A 23677-nucleotide genomic window follows, 5' to 3' on the forward strand; every position below is an offset into this window, starting at 1 on the left:
ATCCCTGCTTGCTTTCTGACTATAAAATGAGAAATAGGTCTAGGGCTTGCATTTCTTAACAATAATGCTGTTGTTATTTTCATAGAGAAAATTAATTCCTCCCAGTTCTCTAGTTATCCTGCTGTCTGATCTGTTGCATCTAAACCTATATATACTTCTGATTGGCATCTAATACTACTAAAACTTATTTATTGGTTCATCTTTTCAGTGCTTGCACGGAAATCTGTAGTACAAAATATCAGTGAATCCATCAAAGAACTCCTGAAAAATGAATTTAGGAGAATGGTAGAACTAGAGGTAAGTGATAGACAGTTTGCTCTGTGAAGATCATTGTATGAGTTAAAGACATTTTCATAGAAATAACTCATGAAAGTGATGGTAGCTTGGCTATTAACTGATAACCAACCACTGAATCCTATGTGTGTGTGTCTTTGCTTGGTGCCATATAATATGATGCGTGTGGACTATTCTTTGCTCAACCTAGAAGCCTCGGAGCAAGCTCTTGAATCTGCTTCTGTGAACATTATTAAAATAATCGATAAAATTTGTGAAGTTCTACTTTGCAAAACATACAATTGGTAGATTTTTTTTCTCCCCAGAGTTGCAATCAGAAGTGGTATGTGATTATAACTTGCAGAAATATATAGTTGCAACCTGTAGACCGAAGACATTGTATAACTTATTTCCAGGTAATCATAATACCCTGAGATTGCATCGCTGAAATTCAGGGGCAAAAACATCCATTTTCCATGGTGTGATGTGCCTGTTCTATCACTTCTCCCAAATAATTGATTAGCTGCCTTTGAAAGTTCTCTTTTCTCTAATGAATTGAAATACTTTGGCTTTGCCTGCTTTGATTACACCATTGTGTCATTTGTTATACCTGCTGCAAATCTTGGTGTCTGAAAAAATGGTTGATCCAGTTTTGTGTAGAGGTTAATATACCAGGCTACAAACTGGAAGTCCATGAATTCTAGCCCTTTCTTAGACATGAAGCCAGTCGGGTGACCTTAGGCCAGGGATAGGCAAAGTTGGCTCTTCTATGGATTTCAACTCCCAGAATTCCTGAACCAATGATGCTAGCTCAGGAATTCTGGGAGTTGAAGTCCACATGCCATAGAAGAGCCAACTTTGCCTAACTCTGCCTTAGGCCATTCAGTTTCTTTCAGTCCTAGGAAGTAGCAATAGCAAACCACTTTTGTAATCTTGCCAAGAAAACTGCAGGGACTTATCCAGGCAGTTGTCAGAAGGCACTAACTCAAAAGTATACATGCACACATACACACACATGGTAACTGGAAAAAATGATTTCTGATAATTGTTGTATGTTTTGTTGCTTAGAGTTAAGTCTCATGGCAATGCAGAATAGTAGAAAGCCACAGGGATTAGAGAATGCTGATGCAGGAAGTTATTTTTATAGGAGCAACAAAAGATGCTTCATAAGGACCACTTGCCATCTGATATTAAAAAGAAAAAAAACAGGGAAACAGAACAATCTTAAGAATGCACTCTTTGTTGCATCAGTGCTCTCTTCATGAGTATGACAACTTTCTCTTATAAGATAGAAAAATAAAGTAGATGAGAGGTATTTGAAAGTATGAAAAAAATACTCTGGTTGAAAACAACAAAGAATTCTGAGATCTTTAGCAATGAAAGCTTACATACAGTATATTGAAATCTGATCGCCAATTCTTAGCTATATTACCAGTCTTATCCCCAATAGATTAAAATACATCTGTACAAATGTTATTCTCACTAGAGATATTGAATATGGATATATTTTCCCCTTTTGGATCACAATGGGTAAATCTGAATTCTGTACAAAACCTTTTCATTTGAGATTCAAGCCTCAGCTGAACCTTAAAATCTAAAAACTGGTTTAATCAAGTTACTGATATCTCTAATGGCTAGGATCAGAAGAAAGCAGATGAAGCTTAATTTAGATGCTTCTGATCACCTGAGAAGCACACTAGAGAATAGATGTTCAAATTATGTTGGGTGGAATTTCTTAAACTCCTGGATTTAACCTTGAGTAGACTTCCAGATTTCAGAAATGTTTAGAAGTGTGTTTGCACAGCTAAGGTTACTTCATTAGATGCACATATTTCTCAAATAATGTGTCAACATTAACAAGTTCTAGTGAAGCAACCACTCTCTTTGAAAGTTTCTTGGAAACTTCCTTTAGAAGAAAAATCTGTGGTCTAAACGTTAAACTGGGATTAGTTACCGAAAAGAAAAAAAATGTCCCAACCTTTTAATTTGCATCATTCTATTTCTCAGAAAAACTTAAACTATTGGTTATGGAGTATTTGAAAAATTATGTTCATTATATAAGCCTATCTGCAAGTCACTAAAAATTGCCTTTTTTTCTTTAACGAAAGCTGAGAATTGGTATTATAGTTTGGTTGAAGGTCATTTGTGTTTCTACTTACCTGCCTTTATGGATGCTCATTATTGTTGATGATATTGCTGGAATTCCAACCCTTTAAAGCAACCTTTTTTATTTCAAGAATCAAATCAAATTCAGGAATCCTGCACTATCCAATTATAAATAGACGTGTATCTAACATTTATGTACAATATAAAAAAGATACATAAATTAATGTAAGCTGCAACAAGAATAGGTAGCATAGGGACCATAGCACTTATTTTCTTGATGTATGTCCTGCCAGTCCTTTGAGATTATCTGCCCTTGAACTCCCCTTGATCACTCACATTTGTAAACAGAATTGAACAAATATTTTTGAAATCCTTGTTTTACTCTTCCTTATGCACACCTGTATCCCAGTTTCCCCTTGATTTACACTGCAAGCCTCTGATGAATAACATTTGAGCTCCAATCAATTTACAGGTCTGCTGCATTTTTTTAACCAATAATACACATAACCTTCCATGCTTGGTCTGTCCTCTAGAAATCATTTATCTTAAAGCAAGAAGTCATATTTCTGTGCACTTAACTCATGTTTGCATTATGATTGAATGGCATCATTGGCTGCTTTCTCTCTTGGGCAGAGAATAGTTTCCATTCCTAATTACAACAAGGTAAATCGCAACTGCTCTCACCTCCCTCAAGAAAGAGATTTATGCCTGGCAGTGGAATTTTGCCAAGATAGCTATGTTTTGAAATTAACTGCTGTGCAGCTTAATAACCTCCACTAATGACTTGTTGTCAGATGGCTTGGAAATGCATTCCCTAGTGTGAAACTCTTGCAAACAAAGTTGGCTTGCTGTTAAAATTTCTAGAGGAATTGGTTTGTGTAAAGTACAATTTAACAGTAAATGTTTGTGTGGCTTCCATGGTTTTGCTTTTCCATGGTCCTTTACATTTTTTGTGTTACGGCTTACAAGATGTTTTCTTTAATTTGCAATTGTGCAAGAGAATCATATTTTTTAATGCAACACCAATTCATGCTTTAGAACAGTGTTTCCCAACCAGTGTGCCGCGGCACACTAGTGTGTGTGTGAGTGAGAGAAAGCAAGTGTGTGTGTGAGAGAGAGAAAGCAAGAGAGAGAAAGCAAGAAAGAGAGGAAGAGAGAGAGAGAAAGAAAGAGAAAGAGAGAAAAAGAGAGAGAGAAAAAGAAAGCAAGAGAGAAAGAGAAAAGGAAAGCAAGAGAGAGAGAAAGAAAGAAAGAGAGAGAGAGAGAGAAAGCAAGGGAGAGAGAGTGTGTGTGAGAGAGAAAGCAAGAGAAAGAAAGCAAGAAATAGAGAAAGAGAGAGAGGGAGAGAGAGAGAAAGAAAGCAAGAGAGAAAGAGAAAGAGAGAAGGAAAGCAAGAAAGAGAGAAAGAGGAAGGAGGGAGAGAGAAAGAGCAAAAAAGAGAGGAAGGAAGGAAGAAAGAAAGAAAGAAAGAGGGATGGAGAGAGAAAGGGAAAGAAAGAGGGAGGGAGAGAGAAATAGGGCGAAAGGGAGGAAGAGAGGGTTTTTTTGTCCAAACTTTTTTAGCCCCCCGCCCCCGCCCCCCCACCCCCGCTCAATGTTCCCCAGGATTTTGTAAATGTGAATAATGTGCCGCGGCTCAAAAAAGGTTGGGAAACACTGCTTTAGAAGATACAAACATGGGTGGCTCTAATTTAACATTGATGATTCAGACTTAACATAAGAAGCATAAAATAAGCCAAGTTGTAACCTTTCCCAACAACAGTGCCTGGCAGAGAAAAGAAATGCAAACCTCTTAGACTCAGCAAGTCTTTATTGTGATTAAGAAAATGTGACGTTACATTTAAAAAAAGTCATCAGTTGCTCTACAGTTTTAGAAATGTATTCCTATTGCATTATTTAGGAATACCTATATTTGTGTTCAATTGATAATATGGAGATACAGTAGTTCCTCTAGATACGAGCTGCTCCACATGCGAGTATTCCAAGATACGAGCCACGAGGGGAGAGAAATTTCTTTTCGAGACCCGAACTCAAATTCGGGATACGAGCCGAGCGTCCACTAGGTGGCGCAAGAATCCTTGCTTCTGGTTATCTCGGAGGGGAAAAACAAAGTCTAAAGCCATTTGTTCCAGATACGAGTTGTTCGACATACAAGCTCCCTTCTGGAACAAATTAAACTCGTATCTAGAGGTACTACTTATTATTTTATTATTGTTACTATAGGGATATGACAGAGCCTTGGGGACTAGGTTAGGCTGCAAAAGGAATAAGAAGATGGAGTAATTTAAGATGGATAATTATGGAATCATAGTGGTCATATAAATCTATGGTCCTGTTGTAAGATAATAAATTCACAGATACAGGACTTATTTATGTAAGTTTAAAAGAGATTGAACATTCTAGATTTCATTTTCAAGAAAGAAATGATGCAACAAAAAGGTTATACAATAAATAAAACATTTATTGGGACTGTTACCAGAGTTCAATCACCTGGATTAATGGGGAAGTCATGATTATGAGAAAAGGATGCCATGGGGTCAAAACGCAAGAGCCTAAAATGTGAAAGCTGCATTTAAGCATTACTGAAAAGTGTGCATGAGAATGCTTGTTATATGAGTAGTAACTCATTTCCTGGATCTCTATGAGCCCAGGGGAAAAAAATCATACTTCATTAAGTAGTTGCTATCCATCCTTGACATGAGCATTCCCCTGCATTCTAAAATTATCTTTTACCCTTTGAACCTGAATGGCTGTATACCAACCTTAACTATAACTCAAGAACCAAGGATGATTAATGTAGTTGATCCATCCCTTTATGTTTAACCTTCTGACACCGGCTGGGAAAAACAGGTGTTGAAAGTTGAAAAGCCACAGCAATTTACTGAATAGACTGGCTGGATCATTTCTGGGGTGCTGATATTAACACCCTACAAACAACAGCCTTGGTTTTGGTATATTCCACAGCTAAATATTATGCCAATATGTGTCTTAACACCCAAATCATTGATGTTCAACTCTGCCAGACAATGCATATCATTATGAAGGATTTAGGAGTAGTGAAAAGTGAAGTCAGGCGGTAGGGAAAGCAAATAGAATGCTTGGCTGCATAGCTAGAGGTATAACAAGCAGGAAGAGGGAGATTGTGATCCCGCTGTATAGAGTGCTGGTGAGATCACATTTGGAATACTGTGTTCAGTTCCGGAGACCTCATCTACAAAAAGATATTGACAAAATTGAACGGGGCCAAAGACGGGCTACAAGAACGGTGGAAGGTCTTAAGCATAAAACTTATCAGGAAAGACGATGAACTCAACCTGTATAGTCTGGAGGACAGAAGGGAAAGGGGGGACATGAGCCAAACATTTAAATATATTAAAGGGTTAAATATGTTTCAGGAGGGAAGTGTTTTTAATAGGAAAGTGAAAAGGGGGGCACAAGAGGTTAGTTGGGGGAAAGATCAGAAGCAACGTGAGAAAATATTATTTGACTGAAAGAGTAGTAGATGCTTGGAACAAACTTCCAGCAGACGTAGTTGGAAAATTCACAGCAACTGAATTTAAACATGCCTGGGATAAACATATATCCATCCTAAGATAAAATACAGGAAATAGTATAAGGGCAGACTAGATGGACCATGAGGTCTTTTTCTGCTGTCAATCTTCTATGTTTCTATGTTTCTATCTCTAGCACACTGCATTCCAGTCCTGTGCACTAGTTAGCAGTACTTACGTAGCAATCATACTGCCCCATATTAGAAGACAACGCGCTCTCGTCCTGATATGTTCAAAGATGCTGCACAACAAGGCCCTCCCTATTCATCAGGACAATGTGCAGCCCATCAAAAGATTGAAATCTTGTAGACCACCATGGAAAACTTAACATCTACCCAGTTTAATCCTAATAATGTCTGGAGAGGGGAATGGTCCAAGGTATCTTCTTGTGGCCTGACAATTAGCAATCCCTCTATCACAGTGTTTCCCAACCTTGGCAACTTGAAGAGATCTGGACTTCAACTCCCAGAATTCCCCAGCCACCAGGTTTTAACCTGTCTCTCTCTCTGTCTGGTTGATATTGAACAAAATTTGGTGTGATACTGCAAGAAGTACCTCTGCTCTGTGAGGATGGAACGATTCCCCTTGTTGTGATTATGGTGCTGATATGCAAACTATTAAACATATCGTGCAAGATTGCCCATGGCATGTGTTTTCTGGTTTAGAATACCTGCACAAAGCAATGCCAGAGGCAATCACCTGGATAACTGAATTGGACATCCAGTTATGAGACTACTGCCATACCCCTATAGAGGTTTTGTATACAATTATGTGGATTGTGTGCTTCTCTTCTGTCATGTTCCCACCATACGCTAATAGTGGCTGAAGAATTCATTACCACAACTAGTGCACAGAAATCTTTCTATAGAAAGATGATGCAATGCAGAAAATGGTGCTACTTTTAGGGATTTAAAATTCTTTTATTTTTAATATAGGTGTATACGCTTTCTCCCAAATTCTCTTTTCTGGTGACCTCGGGGCCTTTTGTTTACACGGCAATTGCTGTCATCAATGTATTAGTGAACAGCAGCCTTCTTTATGGTGAAACACCTCTCATTTTATCACTGCAACCGTCTCTTCCTGCTCCTGCTCCCCGGTTCCGAGTGCAAACTGGTAAGCCCCATCAACTTTGTACTGTTTCTGTGCTGATAAAGAATCATGGACTTTTGGTGATCCAAGATTTGTTGAAGGAAAGGTACTTGAAGCACAATTAGGATGAGTAGAGTAGAATAGAATAGAATAGAATAGAATAGAATTCTTTATTGGCCAAGCGTGATTGGACACACAAGGAATTTGTCTTGGTGCAGATGCTCTCAGCGTACATAAAAGAAAATATAGATTTGTCTCTATTTATCTGTCTAACCCAAGACACTGTACAATACAATAGTAGAGTAAACAAATATGTAACAAAAGTGAAAAGACCGTGTACTGTCTTTTAAAATGTTTATATATTTAATAAACTTTAAAAAAATATAGATTTGTCAAGAGTCATGTGGTACAACACTTAATGATTGTCATAGGGGTCAAATAAGCAATGAAGAAACAATCAATATTAATAAAAATCTTAGGATACAAGCAACAAGTTACAGTCATACAGTCCTAAGGGTGATAGGAACGATGAGAAAAAACTAGTAGAAATAGAAGTGAAGACTTAGTAAACAGTGTTAAAAGTGTTGAGGGAATTATTTATTTAGTAGAGTGATGGCGTTTGGGAAAAAAATGTTCTTGTGTCTAGTTGTCGTGGTGTGCAGTGCTCTGTAGCGATGTTTTGAGGGTAGGAGTTGAAACAGTTTTGTCTAGGATGTTAAGTGTCAGTAAATATTTTCACTGCCCTCTTTTTGACTCGTGCAGTATACAGGTCCTCAATGGAATACACTTCAAATTGTGCATCTATTCAAGAATAATATTATTTAGATCTCCTGCTATTGGTAGAAAAATCAGTGTATTAATGAAAAATGCATAGAAATTGTTTTCTCCAAGGTGAGCTCCTATATATTAGTTCAGCTCCTGCAGTTTTCATTCACCTGGTGATGACCTTTTTAACAACCTTGGGAGGTCCCAAAGGCCTCATTAGCCCATGGCATTCTTTCTATTGTCCCTAATGGATAATACAAGCATGGCTGAAAGAATCGGTGGAAGGAGATGCAGAGGTATAAACATTAGTATAGCATTAGTATACATATAGCAAGATGCTATAGAGAAATGAGAATGAGTCTACAATAACTTGCATTAGACTGGTTATTATTATCCTATGTACAGTGGTACCACTACCTAAGAATGCCTCTACTTACAAACTTTTCTAGATAAGAACCGGGTGTTCAATATTTTTTTGCCTCTTCTCAAGAACCATTTTCCACTTACAAATCCGAGCCTCCGAAACTGTAACCAGAAAAGGCAGGGAGAAGCCTCCTTGGGGCCTCTCTAGGAATCTCCTGGAAGGAAACAGGGCCGGAAAAGGCAGGGAGAAGCCTCTGTGGGGCCTCTCTAGGAATCTCCTGGGAGGAAACAGGGCCAGAAAAGATGGGGAGAAGCTCCATGGGGCGTCTCTAGGAATCTCCTGGGAGGAAATAGGGCCTCCACTCTCCCTGTTATTTCCCCAATTGCACACATTATTTGCTTTTACATTGATTCCTATGGGAAAAATTGCTTCTTCTTACAAAGTTTTCTATTTGAGAACCTGGTCATGGAACAAATTAAGTTCATAAGTAGAGGTACCACTGTATATGTCTAGGTGACATAAATTAGATAATAAAAACTGTGTTGCTAGATTTTATTTCAGGGATGAATTATAGAATCGAAATACCAAATAAAGCATTGATATTGCTTGGATTTCCATAATACAGTGTTCCCTCGATTTTCGCGGGTTCGAACTTCGTGAATAGCCTATACCACGGTTTTTCAAAAAATATTACTTAAAAAATACTTTGCTGTTTTTTTCCTATACCACGGTTTTTCCCAACCAATGATGTCATATGTCATCGCCAAACTAATAATTTTTGCAAATAAATAACAAAAACAATAATTATTGTTAATAAATAATTATGTTTATAAATATCAGGATCACTAAGTGTCTTATTCAATGGTGAGTACCAGTAATAATGGTGAGTAAATGGTTGTTAAGGGAATGGGAAATGGTAATTTAGGGGTTTAAAGTGTTAAGGGATGGCTTGTGATACTGTCCATAGCCAAAAATGGTGTATTTACTTCCGAATCTCTACTTCGCAGAAATTCGACTTTCGCGGGTGGTCTCGGAACGCAGCCCCCGTGGAAATCGAGGGAACACTGTATACCAAACCAGAATGTGGTGTGTTTGATTTTGGCTAGCTTGTTGTATGAACTCAGTCATTGCAGATTATAAATCATGGTATATTATTTAGAATGTTATGCAGATCCAACTATTTGTGGGGTGGGGGTGGGGGTTCCCATTAAATCATGATGTGACCATGATGTATGAAACAGGTAATTGGGTCTAAAGACTGTTCCTACCCTCCAACCTTAGAATAGATTTCCCATGCAAGCCTTGTCGTCTCTAGCCAGAATAACTAAACTTAAATCTAGTAACACAAACATTTAATTTTCTACTTCTAGTCCTTCAATTTGTACCTCGAAGTATTGACATTGAGTTCTGTAACTTCAGCCAGCGCATTGAAAAAGGACTGAAGTTTGCCTTTGAGGAGGTGAGAAAGCACCAACAGGATATTTCCAACTTCAATGTGCAGGTGAGACAAACATCTCTTGAAATGGAAACTGTTGTGTCCTCTCTATTCTATTTTCCCCAATGCTTAAATTTTACGGTGATACTAACCGTAGAGATGTCGGTGATGATTATGCTAACTACATGCTGAAATGTTTTCAAAAGCTTTTTCTCACATGGGTCTTTTCAGATAATAAATATAACTCTGGGTCAGCCTAAAACAGTGTTTCGGCAAGGCCCCGTGCAAATTACATTTGCTGTTCGAGAGAAGCGTGGATTCCTGAATGGGTCTGAAGTTAGTGAACTGTTAAGAAACCTGTCTGTGGTGGAGTTCAGTTTTTACCTGGGCTTTCCGGTGCAGCACATTGCAGAACGTGAGTAAAGTTCTTTTTATTTATTTTATCTATTAAGTTCTTTTTATTTATTTTATTTATCTCAGGGACCGCCTTCTGCTGCACGAATCCCAACGACCAGTTAGGTCCCACAGAGTGGGTCTTCTCTGGGTCCCGTCAACTAAACAATGTCGCTTGGCGGGACCCAGTGGAAGAGCCTTCTCTGTGGCGGCCCCGGCCCTCTGGAACCAACTCCCCCCAGAGATTAGAATTGCCCCCACCCTCCTTGCCTTTCGTAAGCTACTTAAAACCCAGCTCTGCCGCCAGGCATGGGGCAATTGAGATACTCTTTCCTCCTAAGCCTTTACAATTTTATGCATGTTATGTCTGTATGTATGTTTGGTTTTTTTTATAATAATGGGTTTTTAACTGTTTTTAGTATTGGATTATTGTTATATGCTGTTTTATTATTGCTGTTAGCCGCCCCGAGTCTCTGGAGAGGGGCGGCATACAAATCCAATAAGTAAATAAATAAATTTATGTCATCTCATAAGAAGTGCTCTGAACAGCATACAATAATCAATAAAAACATACAGTTAATTAAAAGTGATAAAAATCAGCATTAAAATGGAGATTAATTAAAATGAAACTATATTAAGAGCCCGCAACTTGGGCATCCTCCTGGACCCACAGCTCAGTCTTGACCATCATCTTTCGGCTGTGGCCAGAGGGACCTTTGCCCAGGTTCGCCTGGTTCACCAGTTGCGGCCCTATTTGGACCAGGAGGATCTATGCACAGTCACTCAGGCCCTCATCACTTCTTGTCTCGATTATTGCAATGCGCTCTACATGGGGCTACCCTTGAAAACTGTTCAGAGACCACAAATAGTCCAGAATGCAGCCACGAGAGCTGTCATAGGTATGTCTCGGTATACCCATATAACACCTATGCTCCGCAAGCTGCACTGGCTTCCTATTAGTCTCCGGGTACAATTAAAGGTGTTGGTTATTACCTATAAAGCCCTACATGGCTCAGGGCCAGACTATTTACAGGACCGCCTCTTGCCATATACCTCCCAGAGACCAATAAGAACACACAGAGTTGGCCTCCTCCAAACATAATCCCGTAGGTAACCTGGTGGTCTCCTCGCTCTCTCTGAGCAGCGAAACAATGTAATTCCTCCGCCTTCTCCTTGCTGCGGAGGTTGGCTTTGCTCCCCATTCGTGGTGACTCCCTCCCTTTCGTGATCCAGATCCTCCTCATTCAGGGTGCCAGCCCCGGTATGTGGGGCACTAACGCTCGGTAAGTTGGGTTGGTTAGCATCAGACATTTGTGGGGTCAGCTCCAGGTGGTCCCAGGGCAATGGGGGCACGTTGTGATGGGGTCTGAGTTGGTCTATGTGACAATGCCATACCAGACCATCTTGAATGTTTACTTCATAAGATCGCAGACCCCTAGTGGCCGAAATTGTGCCTGCAACCCATGACGGGCCCTCCCCAAATGCACGGGCGAAAACCAGGTCTCCTGGAAGAAAAGAGTGGTTAGGTGACAAAGGCCATGGGGACCCCTGGGAATACAATGGATGTAAACGGTCCAATGCGATCCGCAGCTTTCTGCCCATGAGCAATTCGGCTGGAGTCTTTTGAGTTGAAGTACATGGAGTGGTGGGCTGTGTAATTAACAATTCTGCTAATTTATCCTGCCAATTTTCCTGGGGCAGCTTTTTCAGGGTGTCCTTTGTAGTGCGTACCATGCGTTCTGCCTGCCCATTGGAAGACATGTGCCACGGTGCTATTAAGGCATGACGGATGCCAGTGGTGGCAAGGAATCCTTCAAAATGGGATGAGGTGAACTGTTGGCCATTATCCGAGACAATTAAGTCCAGATAGCCATGAGTGGAAAAAAGGGAGTTCAATTCACGTGAAATGGCCTGCGATGTTGTGGAACGTAGGTGACTAACCTCCAACCAGCGTGAGTAGACATCTACCATTATTAAGAACATCTGTCCCCAAAACGGGCCGGCCAAATCACTATGCAGCTGCAACCAAGGCCCTGAGGGGGGTTCCCAAGCTAGAGGTGGAGAGCGAGGAGGCATTGTACGATGCTCTTGGCAAGGCATACAGGAGGCTACTCTATTCTCAATATCACAATCTAGGCCCAGCCACCAAACATAACCCCTAGCAAGAGCCTTCATGAGGACCACCCCCGGGTGGCCCCTGTGGAGGAGGGAGAGCACTTTTTCTCGTAAAGGTGCCGGGATGCAAACTCGGCACCCTCTCAGCAGGCATCCCTGAACCACCAAGAATTCGGCCTTGCACCTGAAGAATATGGCAAGATCTGAGGTGGGTGAGGAATGGGGCCAACCCCGGAGAACCCACTGTAGTATGATAGAGAGAGTCGGGTCCCACCGGATGGCCCAAGCGACATCCGAGGCAAACAAAGCCAAGGGACTGTCCATAATTGCCAAGACAGAGGAAGTCGGAGCAGGTTCAGCAAGCAAATGTGGCAACGGACACCGGCTAAGAGCATCCGCATGAGCAATGTGGCGACCAGGCTGGTACAGCGATTGGGGAAACCACAGGGAGGGTGCCCGGCCTGTTTCCTCCCAGGAGATTCCTAGAGAGGCCCCACGGAGACTTCTCCCTGCCTTTTCCGGTTACAGTTTCGGAAGCTTGGGTTTGTAAGTGGAAAATGGCTCTTGAGAAAACGCAAAAAAATCTTGAGATACCGCTGTATTTCATAATAGAATCTTACACATCGAATCAGACGCTATTAATGTTTAATGCCACGTTATATATACACATACCAGATTCCGGAAAATAATACTCAGAGGCAGCCACTCTCTTTGTCTAGACAGGAAGCCTAGCCATTATGTGCAACTCGTTAATTTTATACAGTACAATTTCTTCCCCTCTCTGGTATTTGCTAATATGAAAGCATGTAATAGCTCTGTGGGATTTTAATTAATTTAGTTTAATGGTCAGAACATAAAACTGGAGGTAATTATTATCTTGGTCAATTGATTTTTTCCTTAGGACAGTGGCCAAGTTATTTCACTGTTTTACTATGAATTATAAAATGCTCTCTTGATTCTAGTTTGTTGTCTCTCTGAGTCTTCTTTTTATATGTATTTCTTTACCCCTTCTCTCATTTTTTAATTTTTTTCCCAGCTGTTTATTACCCCCAACTGAATACATCACACTTGATGAAATCTTCCTGGGTAAGAACAGGTATGTATCATATAACTGAATAATCTCTCCACGTGATATTATCAGAGTAATAGAAAATATATACAGTGTTCCCTCAATTTTCGTGGGGGATGCGTTCCGAGACCGCCCGCGAAAGTAGAATTTACGCAAAGTAGAGATGCGGAAGTAAATACACTATTTTTGGCTATGAACAGTATCACAAGCCTTCCCTTAACAGTTTAAACCCCTAAATTACAATTTCCCATTCCCTTAGCAACCATTTAGATTATTACTCACCATGTTTATTTATTAAAGTTTATTAAAAAAATATTTATTAAAGGCGGACGAAAGTTTGGCGATGACATAAAACGTCATCCAGCAGGAAAAACTGTGGTATAGGGGGGGAAACCGTGAAGTATTTTTTAATTAATATTTTTGAAAAACCGTGGTATAGACTTTTCGCGAAGTTCGAACCCGCGAAAATCGAGGGAACACTGTAATTAATATTTCCTTGTATTTTTCAAATGCATATACGAGTAGCAAAGGCCAAAACCTCCTTTGCTTTCCTTGAAGTTAATGCAAAGGCAATCAAATAAGATTTCAATAATGGTATCCCCCTTTCCCCTCACTAATTCTTCCTCTTTTACCAACCATTGGCCAAGGGAATAATAGCCAGTTGGAGGATAGCCCAATGGCTGTTGTATTGATAGCCTTTTATCCCATGATACTTTCTGAATCTGGTCAATAATTATCTAATTATGAAACCCCTTTCATAGAGCAAAATGATAGAGTGAAAAAATGTACAAGAAGTGTGCTTTAATTCCCTAGAATAGAAAATTTATCCTGAACTTTCTCAACTGAACTATTTATCAGTACAGATTATTATAATTTCTACTTTTTTCAGGCCCGATAATTATTAAACATCCAGAAATGGAAGATATAACTGTCTGTGAGGCATAGCATATAATGTTGTAGGACCACTGCCAGATACAGTAATACCTCGTCTTACGAACCTAATTGGTTCCGGAAGGAGGGTTGTAAGGCGAAAAGTTCATAACACAAAACAATGTTTCCCATAGGAAACAATGTAAAAGCGCTTAATGCGTGCAAGGGGGAAAAAAATTGCAAAATGGCGCTCCGCTGGAGCCATGTTTTGGCTGACCAGGAAGGACGTCTTCGTGACGTCAAAGCTCCGCCCATGGAATTCCCTATTGGGATTCCCCACCTCCGTTTCAGCCTCCAGATCGGCCGAAAACGCTGCTGCCGATTGCAAAAATGGTGTTCTGCCAGGTGGTGGTGCCCGGCTGTAACCTTCTGAAACAGCTGGACGATTCTCCGTGGCCTCCGGAACCCGAACCTGAACCCAAACTTTTGCCGAACCTCTGGGTTTGGCGTTTGGGAATACGCCGAGAAGCCCCCCGGCTGTTTCAGAAGGTGACAGCCGGGCGGCAGCGCTTCTCAGTGGCCTCCCGAACCCGAACCTGAAAAGTTCGGGTTCGGATTCGGGTTCAGAAGAACACCAAGAAGCCCCCCCGGCTGTTTTAAAAGGTGACAGCCGGGCGGCAGCGCCCAGCAAAGCGCCTTTTTGCGATCTGCGGTGGTTTCGTAAGTCGAAAAAAGTTCGTATGAAGAGACAAAAAAATTCCGAACCCCCGGTTCGTATCTCAAAATGTTCGTATCACGGGGGGTTCGTATCACGAGGTACCACTGTATTTTAGATCTACTTGAGACCTTTGTTCTTCACTGTTCCTTTCCAAACTCCTGGATTTTCAGAAGATAAATTTTCTAGAATAGACATTTCTTTCTGTGCGTGAATGAAGTTTTGACAGCCTGCCACTGTGAGGGGTTGATGAAATCGATCATCATAATGTCAAGATACAGGATGAGTACTGCCATATCATAAGAGAGGGAGAAACTGAGTAGAGCAAGCTGCTCTTTATTCTTTGAAGTGCAACATTCCACACGCAAATAAAAAGAATCATTTTTGCTTCCTTTTTTTGATGAAGAGCATCCCTTCACATTTAAAAAAATGTCTAGTGAAATATGATGTGAAGTATTATTTTTCAGCACATAGCAGACCTACATTTGTGTAACTTTGAATTATACTAGATAATCCCGTGACATGCTTTGAAAGAAAGGTAGTGCAATGTGACATGATTAGAACGGACATTAAATTTTAGGCTGACAATGTATTTTTACCCAAATCCTGGACAGCTCTGTGATCCTTTAAGAAGAGAATATAAATTTAAAAAAATCATGAATTCAAAAAAAAGATTTGTAATGTCAAATGAGTCAATATTTATTTAACTAAGCAGATACATGGAATGATTGTGGCCAGTCCAAAAAGCAGGCGGTGTGGAAGTGACTTCTGGCTTCTTGCTGGCTTTGACATTTGCTTTGTTTATCAGAAATCATGATCTCAGGACCACGGGGATACTGCAATGGTCACAACTTTACAAATAAAATTGGTCTGAACATTGTGAAAATTTCAATTCCGCAGGAGTAATAGCTCCCATAATTTTTATACATTTTTTAAAGTTAGCGGATTTTAGGTACCTTGATTCAAAAACTATACATGTGGATAATGCATACAGTTGCTTGCTCTAACCTGAGGATACAAAGAGATAAATACAATGAGAGTTTTACAGCGTTACCTGTTGGCACTACTTCCCATCCTTTAAATTATTATACTATATTAAAATCTATGCACAAAACATTTTTATATGCTGCAACGTCCTGCCTGTCAGCAACTACTTCAGCTTCAACCACAACAACACAAGAGCACACAACAGATTTAAACTTAATATTAACAGCTCCAAACTTGACTGTAAAAAATATGACTTCAGTAACCGAGTTGTCGAAGCATGGAACTCATTACCGGACTCCATAGTGTCATCCACAAACCCCCAACACTTTACCCTTAGATTATCCATGGTTGACCTATCCAGATTCCTAAGAGGTCAGTAAGGGGCGTGCATAAGTGCACTAGAGTCCCTTCCGTCCCCTGTCCTATTGCTCTCCTATATCTCCTATACCTTTCTTCTATTCCTGTATCTCTTCTTCTATTCTTTCATTGATATGTTTTATTCCTATATCTTCTCTTCTATTCTTTCTTAGATATATTTTACTATGAGTATATCCTCTATAAGCTTCATTATGTATTTTACTATGTGTATACCCACTAAAACCCTCATTGTGTATTGGACAAAATCAATCAATAAAATAAATAAATAAAGCCAGATTCTTCATGAGGTACTTCCTGGTATAACAGTTAGCAAAGATATAGTTCCTGTCCAGTCGACAAAACAATGTCGTTTGGCAGGCCCCTCTGAAATCAACTCCCCCCGGAGATTAGAACGGCCCCCACCCTCCTTGTCTTTCGCAAATTACTCAAGACCCACCTATATTGCCAGGCATGGGGGAACTGAGACACTTCCCCCAGGCTTTTATATTTTATGTTTGGTATGCATGTGTTGTATGGTTTTAATTGTTGGGGTTTTATATATATTTTTTAAATACAGTATTAGATTTGTATTACTATTATATTGTTTTTGTTATTGTTGTGAGCCGCCCCGAGTATTATTATTATTATTATTATTATTATTATTATTATTATTATTACTACTACTACTACTGTCTCCAAATAATAAATCTTCTCTTTGCCATTTGAATATTATTCTAATCACAAGAGATGTGTAATTTACCTTATGGTGTCAAGGTGAACATTTCAAGCATCTTTTAAAAGCATACTTTCTTTTTTGAATGTTTGTTTCAACTTAGTTGTTCTGGGAGTTGTCAACCAGAAAGTTGAAGAGGACGTTTTTCAGGCTGAGATGGAACGAAAGTTAGCCCATCTGCTGAATGAGGCTACGGGCCGTGGGCGGAGATGGAGAAGAGCCACTTTTGCTGGGAAGAACATTGTGCAGGTATTTCAAAGAAAATGGGAGTGAAGCTTAAGTTGCGAAAGACATCAATAACACCATTAACTCTTTTTTTTTAAAAAAAAAAATCTTTCTCATGCCCCAAATACTTTGAATTCCATTTTATTGATTCATTTACTGGGGCTTAAACAGTATTAACTGTAGCATGCATAAGCAGAATTTGAATTAATTAGGCTGAGTAGGGGTTTGTTTCATGTTGTTCTTTTGTTAGTATTCAGTAAATGAAATTTTTTGCTTGTTATTCTTTGGCTTTCTCTGCTGTTATTCTCAACTCCTCTCATTCTCCAAAGATAGTAAATTGATGTCAGGATTATTTTTCTCCTTAGCACATTGTCACCCACAGTTGCATTAGAAAAAAGAATAATGTGGATGTTTCCTTGAACAGGAAGTCGGTAATCAGAAAAACTATAACAGTTAGCAAGATATAGAAAAATGTAGGGTTTTTTATTTTCCTCCTTAGCCATGGAAAAGGGAGAATGAAGAAGAAAGAGGGGAGGGAACAAAAGGTTTGGAGAATGGAAGTGTTTGCGGTTTTTTCCACTGGGTTTCTTGATGTGTGCAAAACTGAGCAGATGGTTTTAAGATTTCAATCTTGGACCACAAGCCATCTTTCACATTTAACTTTAATGTGGGTATTCAGACTTGCTATTAAGTATTCATAACTAATTTGCTAATATTTCCACATAGAGGAAACTTGGCAAATATTTCTGCCTTGGTGTTTTATTTTTTAAGCGCTTCTCAATTTATTTCCTCTTCATGGTTTAAGTTTCTATTTCTGAGCTGTGATGTTAGATTTTATGTTCTACTGACTGTGGATTAGTTTTGCTAGTAATTTGCCCTCAGCGTCTTAGGCAAACTTGGTGGAAAAACAGATGAATTCTCTTCCTTTCTGAATTTTAACCAATTCTGCGTCTATTCTTCCAAAATTATCTTGTGTTTTATGTATTACCTGGGTAATTGTCTGTCTTTGGCCTGGTCTAAACACAAAGATAATAGTTTCATTTTCTGTGAATGACCCTGTTCACCTCTTCCCTCTCCTACTCCTATGACAGTGTGAAGGAGACTGGAAGCAATCATTTTCAATTTTAAAGTAATTATGGTTCATAATTACATCAAAACCAAGAAATGTAGTCTATTTAAATTGTAGCATATCGACATAAATCACAATTGGAATCTACCATTTATTTTTGATTCAATAAACCAAAGGGTCCTCATTTGAATATTGACCATATTTTAGTACAAAAGACAGTAATTTGTTTAAATCAGAAAGTAGATTATGGAAGCAACGTCCTTATAATTTTGCTAGCAGATGGAGAGGGCAGTTAGAAAATTTAAAGCAGAATGTTGCACTGCCCGCATTTTACCATTACCTATATTGTTTCCCTTAGCAAGCGAGTGCCTTCTATAAAAATACTGAGGTATAGCCTCCCACTGTTGGTATTGTATAAGTATTGTATTATATAAATATGCCTTTGCACAGATATTCTTGAAAATAAAGATGGTGATGCTTGGAGCTTTGCCTTTTTTTAAAGCTTTTGCTTTTTTTTGGTAGCTTTTGCCTTTTTTTGTAGCTTTTGCTTTTTTAAAAAAAAAAGAATATTAAAATATTTCTTTATTGTGTTAATACTAACACAATTTAAAAGTCTTTGTGTAAGCTATGAAATAAAAAGTCTTTGTGTACGCTACGAAATAAAATTTCACATGGAATCAATCGGGCATCAACAAAATTATGTGTGGTCACTTGGTGTCTTAAGAAATATATTACGGACTCCAGCTTTAAAACAGTAGTTTCCTATCAGCCTGTTCCAAACAAACCAGACTTAATATTCATTGAAATTGGTCTGTTAGACAAAACAAAGAATGGGCTATAAATCAAATAAATTGTAAAGCTAAGGAGCAAAATAAAAATGAAAGTAAGGGTGCTCAGGTGTTCAGCCCAGCTATGCTGGAGAGGACCAAGGCAGGGTAGAAGTCCAAGATTTTATTTATACGATGCTAAGATCGAAGTAGCTCTTGGGTGCTTGTGGATATAATTTTTAGTGCCCTTTGAGCTTATTGGCGCACTTGATTTATATATTTTTAATTTTAAAAAATGGAAACCTGGCATCTTTCAAAATTAGACATCAGTCTTTATCTTCTTTATTTGAGAGCATTTCACTCAGAGGATAATCAGAATTGCAGGGAAAAAAACAATCACTGCCAACCTGCCTACCATTGAGGACCTTATACTGCACTAGTCAAAAAGAGGGCTGTGAAAATATTTACTGACCTTTGCATCCTGGACATAAACTGTTTCAACTCCTACCCTCAAAACGACTCTATAGAGCACTGCACACCAAGATAGTGAGATGCAAGAAAGGTTTTTTTCCCAAACATCCTCACTCTGCTAAACAAATAATTCCCTCAACTCTGCCAAACTATTCACTAAGGCTCCATTGCTATTAGTATTAGTCTTCTAATCGTTCCTATCACCCATCTCCTCCCACTTATGACTATAGGACTAATTTATTGCTTATATTCTTACGATTTATATGAATATTGGTTGTTTTCTGATTGCTTATTTGTACCCTGTGACAATCATTAAGTGTTTTACATCATGATTCTTTTATGTACACTGAGAGCATATGCACCAAAAATAAATTCCTTGTGTGTTCAATCCCACTTGGCCAATAAAGAATTCGGTGTTGTGTTGTGTTGTGTTCTATTCTGTTCTATTCCATTCCATTTCCAACCTAGACTGTTTTGAGATCCTAAACAAAAAATAATAATAATAATAATGGGTGATTGTAAACCAGTGCTTTCTTTGGAAGTACATTCACCTGTCTATCAAAAAGGGGGGGAAAGTAAGCAATGATTGGGAGTGTGTGCTAGAGGAGGTGTACATACATCTGGTAAAATGATAATTCAGGTAGTCCTCAACTTATGACCATAGATTTCTGTTGACATTTCTGAAGTGTGTTTTGCTCCATTTTAGGAACTTTCTTACCACGGGTAAGTGAATAATTGCAGTTGTTAAGTTACTAACACGGTTGTTAAGTGAACCTAGCTTCCCCTTTGATTTTGTCAGACGGTCACAAATCCAGGACACTGCAACCATTATAAATATTAATGAGTTTTAATCATGTAACCAACCTATGGCAGTGATGGCGAAACTATGGCACGGGTGCCACAGGTGGGACGCGGAGCCATATCTGCTGGCACACGATCAGTTGCCCTAACTTAGCTCCAGCATGCATGTGTGTGCTGACCAGCTAATTTTTGGCTCGCACAGAGGCCCTGGGAGGGCATTTTTTGCTTCCAGAGAGCCTCCGGGGGATGAGAGTGGGTGTTTTTTACCCTCCCCCAGCTCCAGGGAAGCCTTTGGAGCCTGTGGAGGTTGAAACAGTAACTTACTGGGTCTACCAGAAGTTGGGGAAACAGGCCGTTTCTGGCCTCTAGAGGACTTCCAGGGAGTGAGGGAAGCTGTTTTCACCCTCCCCAGGTATTGAATTATGGGTATGGACACTTGGGCATGCATGCACACATGCTATTTTGGCACTCAAGGAAAAAAGGTTCGCCATCATTGACCTATGGGGTATTGGGACAGTCATAAGGGTGGGAGTCTCCGAGTCTTCGGAGAGGGGTGGCATACAAATCTAATAGATAGATAGATAGATAGATAGATAGATAGATAGATAGATAGATAGATAGATAGATAGATAGATAGATAGATAGATAGATAGATGATAGACAGACAGATAGATAGATAAACAAATAAATAAATAAAATAATAATAATAATAATAATAATAAAAAATAAAACAATCATGTCACTTTTTACAGTGCTGTTTTTCAAACAGTCACTAAAAGAACTGTTGTAAGTCAATAATAACCAGTATTCCCTGTGTTTTTATAACCAGATAAATCCCTCCTTCAAATTGTGTTTTTTTTTTACAGCAGTCACCATATATTCTAAAATTCCAAAACCCTACCACTCCAAATCTTTGGGTTTCTTTGTGTGTGAACTTTTTTGCTAAAATATGTGATATTCAAACACAGCCAATGACTATCATCCAAATAGACAATGGCCTATCTCGTCCCAAAAGAATGGGGTGTCAGTGGCTCAAGTCCAGGACCCAAGTGACCCCAAAGTATGAGATGGCAAAACATAATGAAAATGGAGTCCTTCACATTTCTAGCACGATTTTTAATTGAAATTCCCGTGCCTTTTCAGATGGTGAATTTGTCACGCTTGGAAGAAGCCGACAGCCCAATTATGCTGGTCTATTTTGTGGAGGATCAAGATGGGGAACGGCTCAGTGCTACGAAGACTTCAGATTTGATTAATAGGGTGGATATCCAGAAGGCTGCCATCATCCTGGGTTATCGCATTCAGGGTCCCGTGGCTCAGCGTGAGTCTCCAAACAAATAGAATAATAAGTAATTCTTGCAGTATGTTCAAGGAAACAGTCTATATATGCATACAGTTTTGTGGGGAACTGCGTCTCAATGTTTCGACTGCTATGAGGTGGAGAATTTTAACACCTCTGTTTCCCTGGACTCTGTGGAAGTGTAATATTCTCCTCGCAACGCAAAGGGGTGTTACATAACAGCTCCCTACGTGGTTAATTGCTCACTATGGTAACTGTTTAGTCGGTGCTTTCTGGAGACACAGCAACCTAAATTTCTTGCACGCACGCACACTATCTGCAAATGTTTTATCGCAGGTTGAGGATTACGTCATTAACGTTAAGTATTATGTCACCGGGAACTGCATTTTTGCCGTAATAGATTGGTTGGTTTTTAAGGCTTTATTGTGCTTTGGTTCTTTGCATTAGATTACAGTGTTCCCTCGATTTTCGCAGGGGATGCGTTCCGAGACCGCCCGCGAAAGTCGAATTTCCACGAAGTAGAGATGCGGAAGTAAATACACTATTTTTGGCTATGGACAGTATCACAAGCCTTTCCTTAACACTTTAAACCCCTAAAGTGCAATTTTCCATTCCCTTAGCAACTATGTAGATCATTACTCACCATGTTTATTAAAGTTGATTAAAAAAAATATTTATTAAAGGCAGATGAAAGTTTGGCAATAACATATGACAACATCGGGCAGGAAAAACCGTGGTATAGGGAAAAAACCCGCAAAGTATTTTTTGATTAATATTTTTGAAAAACCGTGGTATAGACTTTTCATGAAGTTCGAACCCGCGAAAATCGAGGGAACACTGTATTTTCTGATTTCATACTGAAGTTGTACAAATAAGTAGTACAAATAAGAGAGGCCTGTGCAACACAGGGGAACTCAGCTAGGTTCAAATTTAAAATGATTTTAAACACCAGGGATGCGTAGGCTGAACCAGATTTCCAAACCTTTGAAGTGTTTAATATGATTGGAATCCACGTTTCTCAACCTTGGCAATTTTAAGATACATGGATATCAACTCCTAGGATTCCCCGGCTAGCATGCCGGTTAAGAAATACTGATTTGCAGTATTTGGTTAGATAACCCCCTTAAGGGAAATACAGTACTCCTTACTTATTTGTTCAGGACTTGTTTTCTTTTCATCAAGAAGCCTTCTCTGGAAAAATAACTGCAGACTTGGGGAAGAAAGGGAAGGCATGAACAAAACCAATAAGATTGTAATCTCTTTTGACTTGCTGGCTTTTCAAGGATCTTCCTCGCTGGGAGAAAGGCAGAGGTGGGCTGCTAAGGTGGAACAGTGACATGTGCTCGCCCCCGTGGCTCTGAGTGCTAGCAGAGTCCAGTGCAATTTTGCTACTGCACCTGGGCAGGTAGCATAATAGCACACAGGCACACAGCTATGCATGTATCTATGTGCATTTTTGCTACCTGAAGAGTGTTTGAAAAGTGTTCGGAAACTTCAAATCGTGCAGAATGCAGCTGTGAGAGCAGTCATGGGCTTTCCCAGATATGCCCATGTCACACCAACACTCCACAGTCTGCATTGGTTGCCTATCAGTTTCCGGTCACAATTCAAAGTGTTGGTTATGACCTATAAAGCCCTTCATGGCATCGGGCCAGAATATCTCCAGGACCGCCTTCTGCCGCACGAATCCCAGCAACCAATTAGGTCCCACAGAGTTCGCCTTCTCCAGGTCCCGTCGACGAAACAATGTCGTCTGGCAGGACCCAGGGTAAGAGCCTTCTCTGTGGCGGCCCTGACCCTCTGGAATCAACTCCCCCTAGAAATCAGGACTGCCCCCACCCTCCTTGCCTTTCGCAAACTCCTTAAAACCCACCTCTGCCATCAGGCATGGGGAAATTGATTCTCCTGGGCCGTTCCATTTTATCCATGGTATGTCTGGGATGTATGATTTTTTTTATATTAAGGGTTTTAAATTGTTTTTAATAATTGGATTTGTACTGTGCTTTATTGTTGTGAGCCGTTCCGAGCCTTTGGAGAGGAGCGGCATACAAATCTAATAAATAATAATAATAAAAATAATAATAACTGCCCAGGTGAGTAGCAGAATTGCTCGTGACTCCGCTGGCCAGTGATGGGCTACCAACATTTTTACTACCACAGTGTGGGCATGGCTTATGCATTTTGTTTCAGCATCTTTCATTGCAAATTGGGTGCTCTGGGGT

The 23677-nt window shown here is 39.6% G+C and overlaps 1 protein-coding gene across 3 annotated transcripts in view; it reads left to right on the forward strand.

Annotated features, from left to right (window-relative positions):
• The window catches only part of KIAA1549 (KIAA1549 ortholog), a 155578-nt gene that overhangs the window by 71557 nt on the left and 60344 nt on the right, over window positions 1-23677 (forward strand). For all 3 annotated transcript variants that reach the window (XM_070756299.1, XM_070756301.1, XM_070756300.1), the window contains exons 3-9: window positions 209-297; window positions 6866-7043; window positions 9519-9649; window positions 9815-9998; window positions 13128-13187; window positions 16926-17071; window positions 21299-21476. In XM_070756299.1, coding sequence (XP_070612400.1) covers window positions 209-297; window positions 6866-7043; window positions 9519-9649; window positions 9815-9998; window positions 13128-13187; window positions 16926-17071; window positions 21299-21476 — 966 coding nt within the window. The remainder of the gene's footprint in view (window positions 1-208; window positions 298-6865; window positions 7044-9518; window positions 9650-9814; window positions 9999-13127; window positions 13188-16925; window positions 17072-21298; window positions 21477-23677) is intronic.

The sequence above is a fragment of the Erythrolamprus reginae genome, chromosome 6 (genome assembly GCF_031021105.1).
Source record: "Erythrolamprus reginae isolate rEryReg1 chromosome 6, rEryReg1.hap1, whole genome shotgun sequence".
Taxonomy (NCBI): domain Eukaryota; kingdom Metazoa; phylum Chordata; class Lepidosauria; order Squamata; family Dipsadidae; genus Erythrolamprus; species Erythrolamprus reginae.